This window comes from Selaginella moellendorffii, unplaced genomic scaffold (assembly GCF_000143415.4).
Source record: "Selaginella moellendorffii unplaced genomic scaffold, v1.0 SELMOscaffold_57, whole genome shotgun sequence".
NCBI classification, from domain to species: domain Eukaryota; kingdom Viridiplantae; phylum Streptophyta; class Lycopodiopsida; order Selaginellales; family Selaginellaceae; genus Selaginella; species Selaginella moellendorffii.
The window spans coordinates 364,360-378,660 of NW_003314318.1; the positions used below are offsets into that span (position 1 = coordinate 364,360).

At 50.4% G+C, this 14,301-nt stretch overlaps 6 protein-coding genes across 6 annotated transcripts; 4 read left to right on the forward strand and 2 right to left on the reverse strand.

Moving 5' to 3' along the window:
* Nucleotides 1–959: 959 nt before the first annotated feature.
* On the forward strand, nucleotides 960–1,989 carry LOC9654466 (ubiquitin-conjugating enzyme E2 8). Its single transcript, XM_002983159.2, has 4 exons — nucleotides 960–1,208; nucleotides 1,286–1,413; nucleotides 1,516–1,620; nucleotides 1,694–1,989. The coding sequence occupies exons 1-4, from the start codon at nucleotides 1,139–1,141 to the stop codon at nucleotides 1,835–1,837; spliced, it is 447 nt and encodes a 148-aa protein (XP_002983205.1). The 5' UTR covers nucleotides 960–1,138; the 3' UTR covers nucleotides 1,838–1,989.
* Nucleotides 1,990–2,090: 101 nt separating this feature from the next.
* On the forward strand, nucleotides 2,091–2,977 carry LOC9654467 (ubiquitin-conjugating enzyme E2 28). The gene is made up of 4 exons (XM_002983160.2): nucleotides 2,091–2,292; nucleotides 2,370–2,497; nucleotides 2,558–2,662; nucleotides 2,737–2,977. Exons 1-4 carry the CDS (start codon nucleotides 2,223–2,225, stop codon nucleotides 2,878–2,880), a joined length of 447 nt encoding a protein of 148 aa, XP_002983206.1. The 5' UTR covers nucleotides 2,091–2,222; the 3' UTR covers nucleotides 2,881–2,977.
* Nucleotides 2,978–3,946: 969 nt separating this feature from the next.
* On the forward strand, nucleotides 3,947–5,662 carry LOC112351074 (pentatricopeptide repeat-containing protein At4g02750-like). Its single transcript, XM_024688238.1, has one exon. The coding sequence runs from the start codon at nucleotides 3,947–3,949 to the stop codon at nucleotides 5,660–5,662; it is 1,716 nt and encodes a 571-aa protein (XP_024544006.1).
* Nucleotides 5,663–6,853: 1,191 nt separating this feature from the next.
* LOC9654746 (glutaredoxin-C1) lies at nucleotides 6,854–7,670 on the forward strand. The gene has a single exon (XM_002983161.2). The coding sequence runs from the start codon at nucleotides 7,247–7,249 to the stop codon at nucleotides 7,619–7,621; it is 375 nt and encodes a 124-aa protein (XP_002983207.1). The 5' UTR covers nucleotides 6,854–7,246; the 3' UTR covers nucleotides 7,622–7,670.
* Nucleotides 7,671–7,739: 69 nt separating this feature from the next.
* On the reverse strand, nucleotides 7,740–10,358 carry LOC112351103. The gene is made up of 10 exons (XM_024688390.1): nucleotides 10,323–10,358; nucleotides 9,778–10,260; nucleotides 9,535–9,718; nucleotides 9,276–9,461; nucleotides 9,085–9,219; nucleotides 8,934–9,018; nucleotides 8,839–8,876; nucleotides 8,715–8,777; nucleotides 8,534–8,652; nucleotides 7,740–8,426 (listed from the first exon to the last, which is right to left on the reverse strand). The coding sequence occupies exons 2-10, from the start codon at nucleotides 10,233–10,235 to the stop codon at nucleotides 7,814–7,816; spliced, it is 1,881 nt and encodes a 626-aa protein (XP_024544158.1). The 5' UTR covers nucleotides 10,236–10,260; nucleotides 10,323–10,358; the 3' UTR covers nucleotides 7,740–7,813.
* Nucleotides 10,359–10,470: 112 nt separating this feature from the next.
* LOC112351095 (FIP1[V]-like protein) lies at nucleotides 10,471–14,295 on the reverse strand. Its single transcript, XM_024688338.1, has 9 exons — nucleotides 13,549–14,295; nucleotides 13,293–13,480; nucleotides 13,111–13,237; nucleotides 12,996–13,064; nucleotides 12,846–12,947; nucleotides 12,572–12,798; nucleotides 12,413–12,523; nucleotides 11,332–12,355; nucleotides 10,471–11,031 (listed from the first exon to the last, which is right to left on the reverse strand). The coding sequence occupies exons 1-9, from the start codon at nucleotides 14,143–14,145 to the stop codon at nucleotides 10,549–10,551; spliced, it is 2,928 nt and encodes a 975-aa protein (XP_024544106.1). The 5' UTR covers nucleotides 14,146–14,295; the 3' UTR covers nucleotides 10,471–10,548.
* Nucleotides 14,296–14,301: the final 6 nt, after the last annotated feature.

The following is a 14,301-nucleotide window of genomic DNA, read 5'->3' on the forward strand; positions in this document are numbered from 1 at the left end:
TACAACCCAGTCGCACTTGGTCAGATTAGTCCAATGTGCTCAACTTTGGATTCATTCTACCTACAGTGCTTGTAAAGAGATGGTCGGAGCTTCGCATGATCGATGAGAAGTCGTGCACTACCCGAGAAGGAGAGGTCCAGCTCAAATCCGCGGAGTTCTTGCGCATCCAGGATTCCTACCGGACCAAAGGAGTAAGAACTCATGATGATTCGCTATCGAATCGATTTGATCCATCGCTCCAATTGGTGTTTCCAGGTGAGCTTGGACATCATCATCGAATCGGGCTACCCTCCTCGTGACGTCGCGGTGCAGCTGGCGCTCAAGACCCAGGCCACGTGGATCATCTGCTACAGGTGATCGATCGATCTGGGCTACAAATCGCTCTAATTGCCCCACCACAGGTGTATGAACAAGAGGATGGATCAATGCCTGCTGTTCCAGAAGCTGGACGGGAAGAACATCGTCTTCCTCAAGAGCAAGGACGAGGGCAGCGTCTCGTTCGCCGCCAAAACGCCCACCGCGCCATCAATGGCACTGCTGTACGCGCGCGAGGAGCCCGGATTTTGCAGCCCACACTGCGAATTGGGCCATTTAGGCCTGCAAGACATTGGATCGAAAGGATTGAAAGTGCCCAGCCATGTCACGCTGGGCGAATGCCTCACCAAGAACAAAGCGAAATAAAAAAACACTCGTTTTTCGAGTGATGACGTGGATGGGAAGATGCAGTGACGTGGAGATTCCATGCAGTGACGTGGCAATGACGCGGCGGCGGCCTCAATCAACGCCAGCGGGCCGGCTCGGTCCCCGACGCACTATACCCGCTATTGCCGGTCAGGACCAGCGGTCCCTTACGCACCTGGCACTTAAACCGCCGGTCCGGGAAAATACCCGGCGGTCCGGAATGGCCAATTTGCTTATTGGCCCATTGGCAATGGCGATAGAAAGTATCACAGCCGTCTTTACTGTCCGAGCTAACAAAGATGCTCTTCCGCGTGGATTTCTTGACCCAGATCTCACGGCGCGGCGGAGGAGCGGCGATCATACCCGATCGCCCGGATCGATCGATATTCTCGCCCTTGCGCGGCGCCGGGCAGGGTTTTGATTCAGCGGCGCGGCGAAATCTTTGGAGGCGGCCGCCATGGCGTCCAAGCGCATCCTCAAGGAGCTCAAAGATTTGCAAAAGGATCCCCCCACGTCGTGTAGCGCCGGTAAGCGGACGATCGATCTTCGCGATTCTAGGGTTTATGTGATGGAGTGGAAAATTTCTCCTGTTCTTCTCTCCCAGGGCCTGTCGCGGAGGATATGTTCCACTGGCAAGCGACGATCATGGGACCTCCCGATAGTCCCTACGCGGGTGGGGTTTTCCTGGTGACCATCCACTTCCCTCCGGATTATCCATTCAAGCCTCCAAAGGTTCTTGTAGCGCTAGAGATTTTCCATTCCAGTGCTCTGCAGTGCTTGAATCACACTCAAACTCGTGATCTCATCGTGATTCCTTTGTTTTTTCTCTTGTAGGTTGCGTTCCGGACGAAAGTCTTCCACCCAAACATCAACAGCAATGGAAGCATCTGCCTCGACATCCTCAAGGAGCAGTGGAGCCCCGCATTGACGATCTCCAAGGTAAGAAAGCTCTTGGCTTTTGCTTTTCACTCGATCAATCCATCACTCCTCGATCTTGGTTTCTTCTTCCCAGGTGCTGCTCTCGATTTGCTCACTGCTCACTGATCCAAACCCCGACGATCCTCTGGTTCCAGAGATCGCCCACATGTACAAGACTGACAGAGCCAAGTACGAAGCCACCGCGAGAAACTGGACCCAAAAATACGCCATGGGCTGATCGATCCAACCAAGAAGACGAAGAACAAGAAAAAAAACAAAGCATCCAATCGACGAAGCCAAGACCCCATCTCCAAGGTACCACCACGCCAATCGAATCGACACGAATATTCTACGCTGTTTGAATTGAATAGAAGAGAAGCCCTAGCTCTAGCCCTAAAAAAGTGGTGGTGACGTGTCACCCGTAACGAAAAGGCCCAGCCCAAAATGCGGTGGGGCGCTAGGGTTCGTTCGCATCAATCTTTTTATGGTGCGCGCGTGATTGTGGCGCCGCGCCCCACGATCCCTGCTCGCGCGCCGCGCTGCCGACGAATTTCCGTGGAGGGATCGTCTCTCCGGGGGCGCGCCGCTCTCTCGCGCGCCTGTGGGTGGCCGATTGATCGGCTATGGCGTCGAAGCGCATCCTCAAGGAGTTGAAGGACTTGCAAAAGGACCCTCCCACGTCGTGCAGTGCCGGTACGTGACCGAAACTCTAGGGTTTAGTGTGAGCTCCAGGGCTTGAATTCTTGTTGCGAGGGATCTCGTCACTCCAGGGCCCGTGGCGGAGGATATGTTCCATTGGCAAGCGACGATCATGGGGCCGCCCGACAGTCCTTACGCTGGCGGGGTGTTCTTGGTCACCATCCATTTTCCTCCCGATTATCCATTCAAGCCTCCCAAGGTCGAGTACATCTTCTTCTTTCGTGGTTTCTTCGACTAAAGCTTTTTGTTGTTCTATCAGGTGTCCTTTAGAACCAAGGTTTTCCATCCAAACATCAACAGCAATGGAAGCATTTGCTTGGACATCCTCAAGGAGCAGTGGAGCCCCGCATTGACGATCTCCAAGGTTCTTCTCACTTCGATTTAGCTCTTAGCTTTCAGTTTTGTGATGGAGAGAGGGATTTGTTTGATGCCTGCCAGGTGCTCCTGTCGATTTGCTCGCTACTCACGGATCCAAACCCCGACGATCCTTTGGTCCCGGAGATTGCTCACATGTACAAGACCGACAGAGCAAAGTACGAGGGGACTGCGCGAACCTGGACGCAGAAGTACGCCATGGGCTGAGCGCGTATAAGCGTAGCGTGAGCGATGAGCGAGCGTGTAAGCAAAAGTTTGTATATGATTCCTTTGATCTAAGGTGAGAAGAAACATTTCGATCGATCGATCGTCTAGAGTGCTGGCCTCTTTCTCCTTGGCCTTGGCGTCTTGTCTTTGGTCCAGGTACCCCCGCATGGGTTACAATGGTACCTGGGCTGCCCGGGCTTGTTATTGTTGAAATCGTAGAACCTCGTGTACCACTTGACCCCACACCACGGGCAGTCGATTTGATCGGGCAGCGTCGCCCTCACCTTCGCTAGCAGCGCTCGCAGCTCGGGCGTCACCTTTGAGGACGCGTTCTTCCTCGGCCTCTTGGGCTCGCTCGAAGTCTTTGGCCTCTTGGGCTGGCTCGAGGTCTTGGGCCTCTTGGGCTCGCTCGAAATCTTTGGCCTCTTGGGCTCGCTCGAGGTCTCGGGCTCGCTCGAGCTCTTTCTCTTGGGCTTGCTCGGAGGCTCTGGCCTCTCGGGATTGCTCGGAGTCTTGGGCTTGTTCGCGGGCTCTTTGGGCCTGACTCTCGCCGTCACCGGCTTTCCACACCAGTCGTCCATGGCACAGAAGCTTTTGAGAGCTTCCGGGTCCCATGGAGGGCAAGCCAAACCTCTTTCATACTGCTCTTCGTCGCCTTGGACCTCGTCCTCCAGATCATTGAGCATGACATCTTGCATGGTTGGGATCACCTCCCACTTACTTTGATTACCCCATGGAGGTGAAATTAAATCTTTCTCGCCCATCGCCGCTAAATGATCATCCATCTCAGCTAAAAACCCTTCCCACCCCTCAGCTTCTTGCGCCTTCTTCATGACGATGCAATAAACCCTAGTGAACACATTCTGGGTCCACTTATTTATACTTTTTCTCTAAAAGGTGCCTTTTTAATTAGTTTAATTATAAATGAAAAATACCAATTATTAAAGTTAAAGTATTAATTGCAATGATGATTATAATTAAAGTATTGATTGCAATGATAGTTGGTTATAGTTAAAGTATTAATTATAACTATGCTAACTTTAAGCTTTACTAAGTTTTGTGCAGGATGCATGATGTTGTGAGGAGAAACGGCGATGGGCGAGAGGTTTTGCACAGGGAATCGGCGTTGCAGCTCATCAAATCATGCCGCACCCTCGCAGGCGCCAGGGAAATTCATGCTCGGATCCGCCACTTGCTCGATCCGTGCGACGTCTTCCTCCTCAACACCATCATGCAGATGTATGGGAGGTGTGGCAGCGCTCGCGACGCCCATCGCCTCTTTCTTGCAATGCCTTCGAGAAACTCTTTCTCGTGGGAGCTCATGCTGTTTGCATTTACCGCGAATGGGGAATTGGGATATGCAAGAGACTTCTTTGAATCCATGCCTGATGTCTCTAGTGTTTCAATGACGGCTATTCTAAGTGTCTATGCCAAGCACGGAAATATTGAGTACGCTAAGTTGATATTCGACAAGATACCAGAAAAGGATTTAATTGCATGGTCTACCATGGTTGGTGCATTTGCCACTTGTGGGCATCTGCAGCAGGCAAAGCAGGCGTTTTGTTCTATGCCTCTGCGTGATCTCGTCTCCTGGACGTACTTGCTCGAAGGTTATGGAAGATCCAGTGAGACATATTGCGAAGCAAAAGATTTGTTTTGCTCAATGCCCGAGCACGATCTCGTCGCCTGGACGAGCATGCTCGGCATTTGTGCCGCAAATGGGCATTTGCATGAAGCTCAGAGCGTGTTCGAAGCAATCAAAAGCAAAGATATTGTTTGCTACACCGTGATCTTGTCTTCTTACGCTCAAGCAAGCGATCTGGCAGAAGCTGAGAGAATGTTCCAAACTTTGATGCCCGAGCACAGCATTGTTTCTTGGACTGCAATGCTTACAGCATATGCCCAGAACGGGGATATTCCGCGAGCCACGCGTTTGTACGAGAGAATGCATGAGCACGACGTGGTATCTGGTACTTGCATGGTGGCCGCATATTCCCAGGCTGGGAATCTGGAACTTGCCAAGCATGAGTTTGATACCATGCACGAGAGGAATATTGTTACGTGGAATGCTTTGCTGGGCGGTTTTGTGCTAAGCGGGTGTTTAGACGACGCGAAGAGGATTTTTGATCGGATGGCAATGTGGGATGCCGTGGCCTGTACGGCCATGGTAACGGCATATTCTCATGCGGCCAAGCTCACCGAAGCCGAGATTCTCTTTCATTCTGCCAAAGACCGCAGCATGATTTTGTGGAACTCGATGCTGTCGGCGCACACCCAAAACTCGCCATTGCAAAGGGCAGTTGCGTTTTTCAATGAAATGCCGGGGTGTGATCTGGTCTCTTGGAATGTCATTTTTGCGGCATTTGCCCGTCACGGAGATCTGGAAGATCACAAACTTCTGCTCCAACTTTTCCACGAGATGGGATCAACGCTTGCTCCGGACGAGATCTCCTTCACTTGCGTGCTCGTCGCGAGCGCTCACTTGGGCGGCCTGAGCTCGGCACGAGCCCGATTCTGGTCAATGGTCCTGGACTTTTGGTTGACCCCGTCAAAGCAGCACTATTGCTGCGTCGCCAGCTTGCTTGGGCGATCTGGGCATTTGGAACAGGTGGAAGAGCTGCTGGCCACCATGCCATTTGTGCCGGATGCTGTGGATTGGAGGAGCTTACTATGGTCATGCAAACTTTACAAGAAATTTGGGCAAGGAGCTCGCGCTGGAGCTATGGCTTTTTATCTGGAGCCTAAAAATCCCGTGGGCTATGTGTTCCTGTCAACCCCGTGAATTTTTTGAGTGAGCGAGGAAATAGTTTAACACGATGGCGGGCAGGAAAGCTGGATCACCACTAGTCGAAGCTGTCAAAGACTTCAACAGTCCCAAGAGCCGAGAGCACACGATCGATCGCCCAGAAGATGGCGAGATTGTCACCTGTCGAAACCGAAGAGCCCGCAAACAAGCCACAGATGGTGAGGCAAAGAAAGTAGGCACGAGGAAGAACGCGTCCTCAAAAGTGACATATACTTAACTCACACGCATATGAGCAAAAGAAAAAAAATATATGTGAAGTAATAATAATTTATTTATTGGTTCAATAAACAATGCCATTATAACCATCTAGAATGGCATTCTTGATCTTGTTAAATGCAACCTTATACCAAGGAGATTTAGCAAAATTAATTTCCTTAGCAGTTATTAAGGGCTTGTAATTCTTCCTTACCACTTGATAATCTTTTCTTTCTCTCCTGATTATTTTCTTGTTAGCTTGATTCCGGCTATCACTCTCTTCATCTTCATCTTCTTCCTCTAAGGATTCTTCCTCAAGATAAGTTTCATCCTCAGATTCATCCGAGACACTTAACACAACTGTAGTATTCTTGGATAAAGTCCTGGAGGATTGCTTAGATTTTATCCTGGAACCCTTGCTTCTGGACTTAGTGCCATTACTCACTGTTCCCCTTTGCCTCTCCAGTTTCTTGGGTGGTACAAATCTAATCCTGCCACCTTTGGTGAATTTCCGTTTGCACGAGTTGCATCGATATCGCGGCTGTGAGGCCTTTTTGTTGTTGTTATAACAAAATTTAGTGTCAATTGAGCTGCAACGAGGGCATATTGTGGGTTCTTCATCTTGGAATTTATGCTGTGAATTATACTCTTGTACATTGTTACTAAATAATAGAGATTAGAAGATCCTTAGCAAAGAAATTCTCATTCATACATACATACCTTGCCACGATTGAAACCTAAACAGAATGAAGAAAAAACTAAATTTAGTATGATCAATTATCTTATCCTCATAATCGTTCCTAATTAAGCTATAAGATTTTTTCATGATTTTTACTAGAATAAGTAATGGTTCTGACTAAATTATAAACATGCATTAGTAAACTAGGTGTTATACAAATCATCGGATATCTTTGGTTTGGTTATCTCTAAATAACTTATTGCATTATTATTTTGATGCAAAGCATGATTAAAGCATTTTATTTACGTAAATTGCATTTCATCATGCTGTCGTTTGAAAAAAGATCTCCAAAGCAATGACGAGTGTGTGACAAGAGCATGACATCACCACCAATCGCAAACGACTCCCTTGCCTTCCCCAAAATCCATACGTCAATAAGTCTGGAACTTCCAAAGCAAAGCTCCTCCCCGAGGGCCATATAAATAAGTATCCCCCGTCCCCACTTCCACATATATTTCCCCTTGTCTGGATCCCTCTCTCCCTCTCTTCCTTTCACTTGCGCGGCTGCTTCACTCCAGATTTCTTCGTTTGATCTCATCTATCCGGTTCTTCCGCCTGTGAATTGCCAATCTTGGAGTGGAGGACAATGCGTTTCTCGAGTAGCAGCAGCAACGGTCTCGCTCATCATGGCTTTTAGCTTTGATTCGTCGGCGTCAAGCCCGGAAGAGGTGACTTCCAAGCTCCACACGACTCCACAGTTGCTTCACACGCTCATCCACCAGTGCCCCGTGCTTGTCATCTGTGCAAGCTCTTGCTGCGTGAGCCTGGTTGTGAGGGAGCTCTTCTCCAAGCTGGGAGTTTGTCCCACTTTGTTTGATATCGATACCGACTGCGAGGATGGAGTAGAGGTAGAAAGACTTTTAGCGAACTTAGCAGGGAGTAAACAGCCGATACCTCTGATTTTTGTTGGGGGAAAGCTCGTCGGAGGACTGGATCGATTGATGGCTGATCACATCAGTGGCAGGCTCCTCCGCCAGCTGAGCGAGGCCAACGCTTTCTAACGATGGAAAAGCTCAGAAGAAAAGATAAAAAAACGAAATGTTTTTGTACCTTGTGGCAGCAGACTTCCTCCCATGGAACACTCCACTGCACCAAACATAAAAAAATAGAAGAAAAACACACCGAGAACCAACCAGCTGGTTAGCATTAAAAACAATGTGGTACCACACTCCCTCCTCATTTAGTATTTTTTATCAGCCATAGCCCCGAGACACGCTGAAAGGCTCCACGCGCGTCACGATGGGCTTGAAGCAACCTCGCTGTCCCTCACACACGTTTAATCCCTGCTCGCTGGCCTCTGCTGCCTCGTTGGACCTGGCCTTTTTCAGCGTGCTCTTGATCAGATCTTGGAGGTTGATCTCGAGTAGAACCGGGAGAATCCTGCTCGGAGCAGCAGGCAAGTCAACCGCGGCACCATTTTTCATCGCTGCATCATCGTGACTTAGTCCTCCAGCCCGCTCATTGTCCGACTTGTTGCTGGAAGTGCCAGCCGAGGAAGTAACTCGGTCACACGAGGCCTCGTCTCCTGATACGTCACCGTCCAGCCGACGGCTTCCCCGAGATCTGTCGTCTTTCACGTCCCACGTTGACTCGTCCGTCTCGTCCAGGCGTGGCTTGACGTTGCGCCCCTGTTGCTGTGACATTGCTGTACCAACGCGTGACAGACCAGTGTGATAGTCATCGTGATTGTTATCGTTGCCACTCGAGTTCTCTTTCTTCTCGACGGGAACAGTGTCCATGGCACCCCACCTTCCATCTGGCCAGATTAAAACCGCTGGAATATTGCCAGGCAACGCTTTGAGTATCCTGGAGATAGAAAACAGTGAGCAGGTAGTTTGAACGATGACAAACACAGCGAATAAAAAATCTGGGAAAATCTGGGGGAGGAGATTGCGACAAGCCGACAACTTCACCTTAAAATAAAGCCGTCCACTACGATCTGGGGCCAAGTGGCATCAGAGCCACAATATGGACATCGCCACATTGTAGCTTCTGTTTGTTTATCAATACCAGCTGCAAGCTCCGCATTTTCCTGAAAATTATGCCATCAGCGTACGTCAGGAAACACATGTTAGCGATCGAGAATATAATCACCTTCAAGTAGCACTCCAAGTCAAAGCAAGTTAAGTGCGTGCATGAGATTCCTCGTGCAGGGACCTGGAGACAGTATCACTGTTAATTACGAAAACTCTTTCCAGGAAACTTCTATTCCATCCACCTTTAAACGCGACCCAGATAATGGGCACTGCGTAGAGACTGTAAAACAGGACATAGAATTATCGGGATATTTAAAAGAGAGGAAGACACTCTTACCGGGTACTGCAGTAGCGTCGATGCAAGGAGCAGGATTCTTTTTGAAAGAAGGTAGAATCTGTCGTTCGCGCAGAGCCCGTCGAACCTGCTCGGAAGGAATGTGATATGAATCAGGCATACAGTTCCACTCCAGGTAATTAATGTTACCAACCAGCGCATTCACTCCTTCGGACAGCACCAACTCGTTACTCAATTTCTCGTCGTTGTAAACTGCGTATTCATCGGACGAACTTGACAAGGACGGATCATCCGCTTTTCTGGCACGCTGATTGTCACTTTGCATGGGCTGCCAACAAACAAGTCGTGCTCAAACCCAAGAGAGCATTAAAGAACAGTTGTTACCATGCTCGTTTCGAGAAGAGGTAGATTGTTTCGTGGTTTTGACCGTCTCTCCAGCCATGTCCCTGCCTTTTGTCGCACTTGCTTGCACTGGTATATGCGTTCTTCGAGAATCTCCCACTGGAAAGGAGAGAAACACGCCCAGCTCTTCTCAAGTGCACTACACAGGATGTCCACAGACTTTAGGACCTGAGAGTAAAATACATTAGAAAAAACTAACAGTATGAGTTATGTTGTTGAGAAGAAGATCTATAAAGCTTACCTCCGAGTCAGGCAGGATGTTAAGCGTTTGGCACACAAGACTACAACATATGACGGGAAGTATCGCGACTATGGCGGTAAAAAGAAAGCGTTGCAAAGCTTGCGGAGGTGGTTTGGTCCTCCTCAACATCTTCAAGAGCCAAGACGCCCACCTTGCGGGGAGCTCTCGCGAGCCTCTTTCCCACCTGCAAAGCATCCTCTCAGGCGCGTCTACTGAGCTCAAAGAGAAACGCAAAACGTTTACCTTTGCAGGATAAACATCTGAGAGACGCCAACTTTGAGATGCTGGACCAGCCTGCGGTGCCGCTCGGCGTGTCCGCGCGAGCTCTTCCGTCCAAACACTCTCTTTTGCCTCCGCAAGATCGCTCGGGCAACATCCTCAAGCGAACCGACCTCGTCATCCCACACGCAAGTCCTTTGGCCTTTGTTTTCCAAGGCCGGCTTGCGAGAGGCAAGCTGATGGAACTTCCTCTTTTTGGCGGCGGCGCTGGGAGGAATGGAGTCCCCAGACGCTACCACCATAGCTGCCAGATTGAAGAAACTCTCGGGCTGTCCCTCGAACGACGCCAGTGGAAGCGCTCGAGCGGCATCTGGAGCATTTGCAGGGACAATCTCCTGTAACACCCGGCCGCACGAATCCAGGACCTTTCCAGACCTGGAAACGACGTAGGACAGGCACTCTCCCAGCTGAGCGGCAGTCATCTCGATTCTCGATCTACAGTAACTCCTGCAAAAAATCGATCGACATTTCGGTCGGCGCCATCGATATTTCGCCAGAATGCGCCATACCTCTCGATCGAAGCGCAAAACCCTAGTGCTAGAAAAATCCTGTAATATTACTTTCCCCTTGGGTGACGTGGTCTCATAGAAATGCAGATAATGATCTCGATCACAATGACGTGGACGGCCAGTAAACCGCCACGTTAGCAAGAATATCAGCCGTCCGATCAGATCAATCAAGCAAAAAAACTTTAGCAAAGAATAAATACATTGGTAAGGTTGGCCCGATTTTTCGCTAAGCCCAACGTCGCTTCCTCGCCGGTCTCTCGTGCTTAAACTCCGACGTATCGGCCTGGATGGAAGCTTTGTCGTTGGTTTTCTTCGTCTTCTCGGCGGAGCTATCGGGCTTTTGCGACTGGAACCTCTCGCGCCTCTTCGCGAATGGATCCACTTCTTGCTTGGGCTTCTCTCCACTGCTCGCTGCCGATGATCCAGCCAGAGTCGTCGCGGATCCTTTCACTGGATCCTGGGACCTGGCAGCAACCTTCCCAAGTTTCTCTTCCTGATCATCGATCGTCGGCCTTTCCCTGTTAAGCCTCTCCATCTTGGACCTGCCTTTCCTGTGCTTATCATCGTCATCCCCCTCGTCGGAGTAGTAACTGTCATCTCCTCCCCGGCCGCCGTGATGAGCTTCGCTCCTGGAAGATCGCTTCTTCTCGTGTGCCACCGTTGTCACCGCCGCGGCTGCCTCGTCCTCGGTGGTCTCTCTGGCTTGCACCTGTAAAAAATCCATCAATCAAACCAACACCCTCGGCTAAGTCTCCGGTTTCATCAGTTCATCTGAGCTTGAAAGAGTCACGATTAGAGACGAAAGGCAGAAACGCCAGTCACGTAAACATATATGAGCCTGCCTAGCCGTATGAAAAAAAAAGGAGAGAAGAAAGCTGCCTGCCTGCCTAGCATGATCAAAATGCATCATATGTACATACACAGGCAGTCAGCTAGAAAACGAAATCGCAAAAGTATATAACCGACGATGCCAAGGGGGAGATCAGCTTCATGCAGGCGATACGAGTACCTTCTCTGCATGGACACTTTTCTGATAATCATCAGTCTTCCGCTTCTTCCTCTCCTTTTCATCCAAGTAGTCGGAAGTCGAGCCATTTCGCCTGCTGCTATCGTCCCTGCCTCTGCTGCTCCATCCATACTTGTCTCTGTACACCCGCTCTTCCTCCTTGTATCTATCATCCGAGTGTTCTCGTCCGCCACGAGAGCTTCCACCGCGGTGGTCGTACGAGTACTCTTCCTCGTCGCGATAGTCTTTCCGATCAGAGTGCTTACTTCTCCGGCGCAGATACTCGTCTTCCTCTTCATAACCATGGCGTCTGCTCCGATCCGAGTACCTGTCTTCTTCTCTGTCCCTCCTCTCGTAGCCGTCGTCGTAAGCAGACCTTCGCTTCTGAGGGTCATCCCGGTCTCTGTCCCGTTTCCAGGACTCCTCCCTGTCCTTCCGGGGATGGTACTCCTCTGCCTTGTCTCTTTTCCGTCCTTCGTCTTCCCTTCTGCTGCTGCGCGAGACATCTTCCTCCTTCCCTCTCGACCTTCGAGCTTCCTCTTCCTTCCACCTCACGTCGTCCCGTTCTCGATAAGATTTTTTTGCCCAGTCCTCATCCTTCCGTTGATCTTTTTCCCCTCGCTCCGATCTTTTGTACTTGTCGTCGCTGGCAGCTTTCGCCTGCCATGAGTGCCGGTCTCCTTCGCCATTATTTTCCTTGCGACTTCGATGCCTGGACTTGTGATCTTCGTCATCACTGTAGCTGGACCTCTCGACCTCACTCGGTTTTTTGTGCCCCTCCTTTTGTGAACGTGAATCGGAGTATCTCCGTCCCTGGTCATGTTTGTCCTCAGAAAGAGGTTTCTTGTGCTCATCAGACTTCTCTTCGTCCTCAGTCTTCGCCTGATCTCGACTGCCTCTCGAACGTCTGTCATCCTTCGCATCCCTGCTATCTGCATGCTTGCGGTCGTCTTTGACAGCAACACTGCCACTGCTATGTTCGTCATCTAGTCCCGCGCGCCCCTGCGAACTTCTGTTTGATGCTCTCCTGAAACCAGTAAAAGGTGCTCTCAGACCTTGATTACAAACAGAAAACTAAGCCTACCTTGGCTCATTAAAATCATTAGGAGCACCAACTGAAAATCCTTCTGGCCGCATCTGCAATGGGAGTGGAGGCATTCCAGGCTCGTAGAATGGCGGCCTCATGACTCCGCCCCTGCACAATCATGTTTTAAAGATCAGAAAACGTAACGTAAAAGCGCACCTGCCACCAAAGCCCCCCGGAAACATTCGATGGTATGGACCTCGCGGTCTTCCCATTGGAAAAAAAGGAGGAACTTCTGCATCCATATACGGGTTTCTTCCCAACAGAGGCCCTGCCCGCGGGTCTGGCCCATCTTGTTCATGGCCCATGTCGTAATCACTCTCACCCATGTCCATTCGATCAAGAAAAGGCACGGGGGTCTCCACTTCTACGTCTTTCAAGACTATCTGCAAAGTCACAAATTAGCCTGAATAATCCTGCCGAAAACACTCACCTCTATAATATCACTAGAGTCACGATTTCTGCCACGCCTAAGATCGTAGGATGGTCGCCTCTCTCCTACTCCACCTTCCACTTGAATTGCACGACCAATTGGCTGTTTCAACGATGTTAAAAAAAATTCGCGTAGAAAGAATGTATTCACCTGTTCCGAACGACCACTTTCATAAACACTGATTTTGCTTTGCATCGTAGCCTCCAGTCGAAGTTGACTCTGCAGTCAACCTTGAGATAAAAATGCGAGGAGAATTATAGCATACCAGTTGCTGACAATATTGCCTCCATGAATTCTCATTGAAGCCAAAATTGAAGTAGTCAGTGATATCCGCAGTAACATTCCTCCATGGTTTATCGTCCATAGCATCCAAGTCCATATCAAAAACAGTCCTGGACATTCCGGGAAAGAAAGAAGCTTACACATTAGACGTACTTTTTAGCTTACTTGGTTGGGGGAAGATGAAACTCTGTATGCGGATAGCCACTAGGACCAGACCAAGGCCTTGACGGACCAGAACCAAGAAGCGGAGGTCCCTTTCCAGGACCCCAAGGACCCGGAGGAAAAGTTCCTCTTCCCAGTCCCGGACCAGGGGCACTGTTCATGGCAGGACCAGACATTGGAGCTCGCACATACTGCAGTTCAATGGCGCATCACAATCAGGGTTGCTAACCAAACAAAAGAAAAGAAAAAAACGAGGTACCTTGAACTGTGCATGATGCATAAACTTCCCGGGCGGGCGCAGAGGACCACCAGGATTTACCACAGGTGGCCTAGCAGCACCAACTTGATCGCCAGGCAGCAAACCAGGAGGCAAAATCCCAGGAGGACCTCCCAGAGGAACTCCGAGAGGCGGCTGCGACGGTGGAACTTGATCCGACTGAGTGGATTGCTCGTCCAACCAGGGCTGGTTTGCGGTCGGTACTTCTTCCGCTTCCTCATTGCTCTCACCCAGGGCTGGAGCCTCGGCCTCTGGAGGAGCGCGCTTGACATTGTTGAGCACAATCTGGAGATCATCGTCACTGTCGCTCTCGGACCCCTCGGCAGCATTTCTTCCGGACTCGTCGTCCGAGAATTCTTCGCCCCGATTACCAGCTCCTTTGGCCGACCCATTGTTTAAAGAACCTCCAGCGGCGGCCCTGGCGCTATCATCCCCGCCAAAGCCAGGATAATCGTCCTCGTCCTCCTCTTCCAAGCTGAATCCAGGCGCTGGAGCTGCCGCTGGAGCGCGCGGGGCCTCGGCGTCGCCGCTCCCGCCCAATCCAGCATAGAGATCTCCAAAATCGTCGTCTTCGTCCATAGCCCCGGACCCGAGAACACCCGCTGCTGTGCTCACCGCCTAGATTCTACTCCCTAGTCCCATTCTCATACCGGATTCCAGGCCCGGAGGATCGCAGACGCGCCATGCACAGATTCGCCCCTCGCCCCAAAAACCCTAACCCGAGAAACCCTAGAA